Source organism: Notothenia coriiceps, unplaced genomic scaffold, assembly GCF_000735185.1.
Source record: "Notothenia coriiceps isolate Sejong01 unplaced genomic scaffold, NC01 NC01_scaffold00001922, whole genome shotgun sequence".
NCBI lineage: Eukaryota > Metazoa > Chordata > Actinopteri > Perciformes > Nototheniidae > Notothenia > Notothenia coriiceps.
The window spans coordinates 263,894-268,572 of NW_011334623.1; the positions used below are offsets into that span (position 1 = coordinate 263,894).

General features: G+C 42.5%; 1 protein-coding gene across 1 annotated transcript in view; it reads right to left on the bottom strand.

The window, feature by feature from the left end:
- ryr2b (ryanodine receptor 2b (cardiac)) overlaps nucleotides 1-4,679 on the bottom strand; it is a 192,107-nt gene that overhangs the window by 103,995 nt on the left and 83,433 nt on the right. The window contains 1 exon segment of the mRNA XM_010793548.1: nucleotides 3,482-3,540. Coding sequence (XP_010791850.1) covers nucleotides 3,482-3,540 — 59 coding nt within the window.

The window sequence follows — 4,679 nt, forward strand, 5'->3', positions numbered from 1 at the left end:
TTTTATGAACCCCACAGCTTCCGGTCTTCCAAGACCCGACCGGACAAAAAGACGTGGTGCAGGCACGAAACATACGACCAATAGAAATACATTGCTTCTAAAATCGTTCTGTGTCAGAATACTGAAATCTGTATTTTTTTTTAAAATCTGTTTTTCCTTCCAATTTGCTATTATTTAAATTGCTTTTAAAATAGTTCTGTCTGACACGAAAAAAATGTCGAAATCTTGTTGGTGAACACAAATCAATAGATTCATTTCGTTATAGCACAAAATGCCGTGAGGCTGTGTTGAAAGAGCACACTGTTTAAGACGGATAAAAAACAAATTCAATATTTGCTGCCTTTTATCAATCCTGCAGCATTATCTTCAAACTGCATTCTGTGCCTCAAAGATACATCCAAATAAAAATGGATTTCTATTATTTTTATACCACACTGTGCAGCATTTGGAGTTAAGCATTCCTCATCTATTCTGCTTCACAACATATTCGTAGATCTAGGTTTGCCACGTATGGGAAACAAGAGAAGAAGAGAAAAGGTAAAGCTGTTTAAAATGAGCAGGTTATTTTTCCTACACTGATTTACAAGACCGCATCAGTCTTTGCTCTTATAGTGAAAACACAAGAAAAGTTATTTAAAGTACTTCAAGTCTTCACCAACGCCTAGTTCTTTTAAGTTGAGGCTAAAAACACTACTTTTTACAGCTGCTTACCCAGAAGCCTTTGAACTTGTTTTAGCACCTAGTGTATAAATACACTAGGTGCTAAAACAAGTTCAAAGGCTTCTGGGTAAGCAGCTGTAAAAAGTAGTGTTTTTAGCCTCAACTTAAAAGAACTAGGCGTTGGTGAAGACNAACGATTGAGATTATTCACCTTTCTGCTGCAGGAGACAAAAGGTTTAAGTCTAAATCTGCTAACAACTTCTACTTTTACTGAAGTACAAGATCTGTGTACTTCTACTTTTACTCAAGTACAAGATCTGAGTACTTCTACTTTCACTCAAGTACAAGATCTGAGTACTTCTACTTTTACTCAAGTACAAGATCTGAGTACTTCTCCCACCTCTGATCACGGGTTATTGTGTACTTCCCTCAGTGTCAAATGTTTCCAAAAAATCCTAGCAACGGTACTTTATACGCTAAAGACTAAAGACTTGACTCTTGAATATTAACAACGAGTGTCTTATCTGCCGTGAAACAACACACACACAAAGTGACTCAACATGGCCGCCCTCCCTTGGACTCTTTGACGGACGACAGAAGGTTTTCCCTCAGCAGTGATCCTGTAACGTGTGGAGCAGTCAGGCGTGTTTAACGCTGATGTAACGCTCTGCAACAGAAGCACACCACGGGGGAGTTCTCCACCTCCACCCAGCAGGCTTCCTCCTGCAGATTCACATGATGCAAGTGTTTAAAGAGTTCAACACACGCCCTCCACTGCTTCCACCGTGATGCTTCTCTGAAGAACACACACATCCCTTTCCATTTACGCTCGCTTAAGAAGCTAAACTGAGTAAATGTATCATTAAGTCTATAACTTACTTCTCTGGTTTGATTATGGTTTGAATTCACGTCTAGCTTCTAATTCTCACTTCCTTAGAACAAACAGACGGCTGTCTCTTCGACCATTGTTAGGATTAATATTAGCTTTTTAATGACCATGTATGTAAATGTTCTTGCTGAGACCTTCCCCTTTCCTTCATTCTGAGTATAAAGTGTTTGTATGTTCTGTTGCATGAGGTCAGATCTAGTAATTATTGGCTTGTGCTAGATTCTGTCCTTTCAGCTGAAATAGATTAACTTTTTTGACTTTATTAAAGAACAAAACTTTGCTCTAAGCTTCTATCATTTGTTCATTTCTCAACAAACAGGTTGTTGTGGTGTGGAATTTCCTCCACAGCCAGTTTAGGGGAATGACACTGTGAGTTTCTATGGTCCTCCCACGGGGTGAGGCATGTGTTTGTGGAGCTATTAAAGGCTGCAGACATGTCAGGACAGGCCCGGAGCATCTGCTGCCTTCAGAGGAGATACTGTAGTATTATTGTTTGCTCGATCCTAATGAGATGGTTGGGGTAAGGCAATGACCTCGAATGGTTAGGATTTGAGGAAAGAGCGGTGAGATGTAAGACCTGAACATTATCCAGCCTTTCAGCACTTCCTCTTCAGTCGTTTCTGAATGTGTTTTTGGTTGTTAGCCTGAAGTAAGGTCTGACGTTAACACACACCCCAGTCTCACGGCATTTCGTGTTATAGTCACGACATGTAATCTATTGATTCGTGTTCACCAACACCATTTTCTCATTTTTTTCGTGTCACACAGAAAGATTTTAAAAGCAATGTATTTCTATTGGTCGTGTGTTTCGTGCCTGCACCACGTCTTTTGGTCCGGTCGGGTCTTGGAAGACCGGAAGCTGTGGGGTTCATAAAAACATTTTCTTACTCAATATCTTACCCTAAGCCTAACCCTTTTATTTTGTTGCTGTGCGCGAGGAAAATAAATGGAGCTGAGAGCTTCAGAATACGGAAATCTGTATTTTTTGTAATCTTTTTTTTTCTTCTAATTTGTTATTATTTACATTGCTTTTAAAATTGTTCTGTGTGACACGAAAAAAATGGGGAAATCGTGTTGGTGATCACGGGTCAAGATTAATTTTGTGATTACAACACGAAATGCCGTGAGACTGGTTGTAAGTCATGTGACCTTGCTTTATAGCCTAAGATTAGCCACCTTTAGCTTAGCGGTGGTGACGTGAAGTACAAACGCAGGACGGGTCGGATTTGGGTTTCGTCTTCTTCTTCCTTACTGAAAGGAAAAATACGGTGTCGCGATGTCGATTGCCCCCCGGGGCAGGCTGTGAAATGTCGGAAAGTTTCTTTTAGAAACCTCCGACCAGCAACAGACTTCGAACGCCGCTAAAATTAAGCGTCGGTGGGCCGCTGGTTGTTAGTAGTGTACTTTACAAGGGCGGGGGGCGTGTAATGTTTCGGTTATCGGTTACAATTTTGCTTCATTTGACCTAATATTTGGAGAGGTTTTTCCCGCTTTTGGGATGGTCAAAGTTGCGGAGACGAGACGGTGGAGGGAGGTACGGACCCAAGGAGGCGCAAACCATAGGGCCATCGCCCACCCTTCCCTCCCCACGCAGACAGGTATGTTTTGGACCGACTAAACGAGCTGCCCCGGCTTATTAATCAAAGAGGAGGTTAGAAAAAAACTTATATCGTTTAACTTGCGCGCCCCTATAGAGAGGGTCGAATCTGCGGCAAACGTAAACCGGATCCGCGAACTCGACGGAGTCTAAAAAGAGTCTTCCGGCCGCGTAAACTAACGCGACCGGCGACCGGATGGTTACTTGTTACCAAGTTGAAGACGTCGGGCGCTCTGCCGGCCGCCTCTGCGGGCTGGCGATAGCGGATGGGTGTTAAAGTCGAAGCCCGGCTTTTCGCTACCGTTGCACTGCGAAGTGGGGTAGTTTCGACTTACCCGTCTGCACAACCTGTGGCAAAAACTCGACAGCTTCGACATCACACCCGCCCGGCAATCTGAACCCAAAATTTGGGGAAAATTTGTAGGAGTCCTGGGAAGCAAAATACCTTAACATAAATAAAATGAGCTTGACATAAACACAAGTAACACAATACAAGGAAAAATTTAAACCATAAAAGTGGTAACTAGATTAATGCAAACAACAAAAATGTAACAAAATGTAACGGTTAACACAAACAACTGAACAACTTCGGGAGACCTCCTGGTTTATCCTAAAACACTAAAACCCGCATATATTTATTTGAAAATTAAAGTAAATTAAAGTAAATTAACTACAGTCGCCCCGAATTAAACGCATTAGAAGGGAGTCCCTTGAATAAGCCACCCACTTGCCGCTAGACAAATGAAAACAAGGTACCCCCGTGATTCAACGACCCGTGATTCATGCACGTTTCATGAACCGACGTGAAGAGGAAAATGAGTTCATATTGTAGGACTCATTGAAGATTAAAATGAGTTCATGGTTGTAGGGACTCATGAAGGATTAAGAATGAGTTCATGTTGTAGACTCATGAAGATTAAAATGAGTTCATGTTGTTGACTCATGAGAGTAAAATGAGTTGGAATGGTTTAGACTCATGAAGGGGGTGGAGACCCTTTTGGAAAAGTTTACTCGGTCTGTAGTGGACTCGTAAAGGTAGTACTGAATAACTAGCTGCAGGTATAGTCGGGGGACGTCTAGGTCGGGTGACGAATAACACGTCCCCTTACTGGTTGGACAGGAGACACTGGAAACTACCATCTTTCTGTGAGTCCACGGCACTCAAACAAGTCTTGCGTAGACTGTCTCGCGGACAATAATTCTTTGACGCCTTTTCCGGCCGTGAGCAGGGTTAGCTTATTAGATACGGTCCCTTAGTCCTCTGCTCGCTCCTCGTACAAAAGGTAGTTCTTTTCGGGAAACGAGAAGAAAGTTTGTTTCTTTCTGAAGTAAAGACCACGATTAGGTCGACAGAGCCGAGATTGGAGGGACACGCGACGGCACAACTTCAAACACTGTCTCGAGGATGTGTCTGCGCCTAGGGCCGTGTTTGCGACAATAAAACTTCGTCTCTGTGTGAAAAACGGTACTCAGTTTTAGGACGCTAACCCGCGTACTAGGTTATAGTCGTTCTAAAGTCCAGTAGTACTGAGA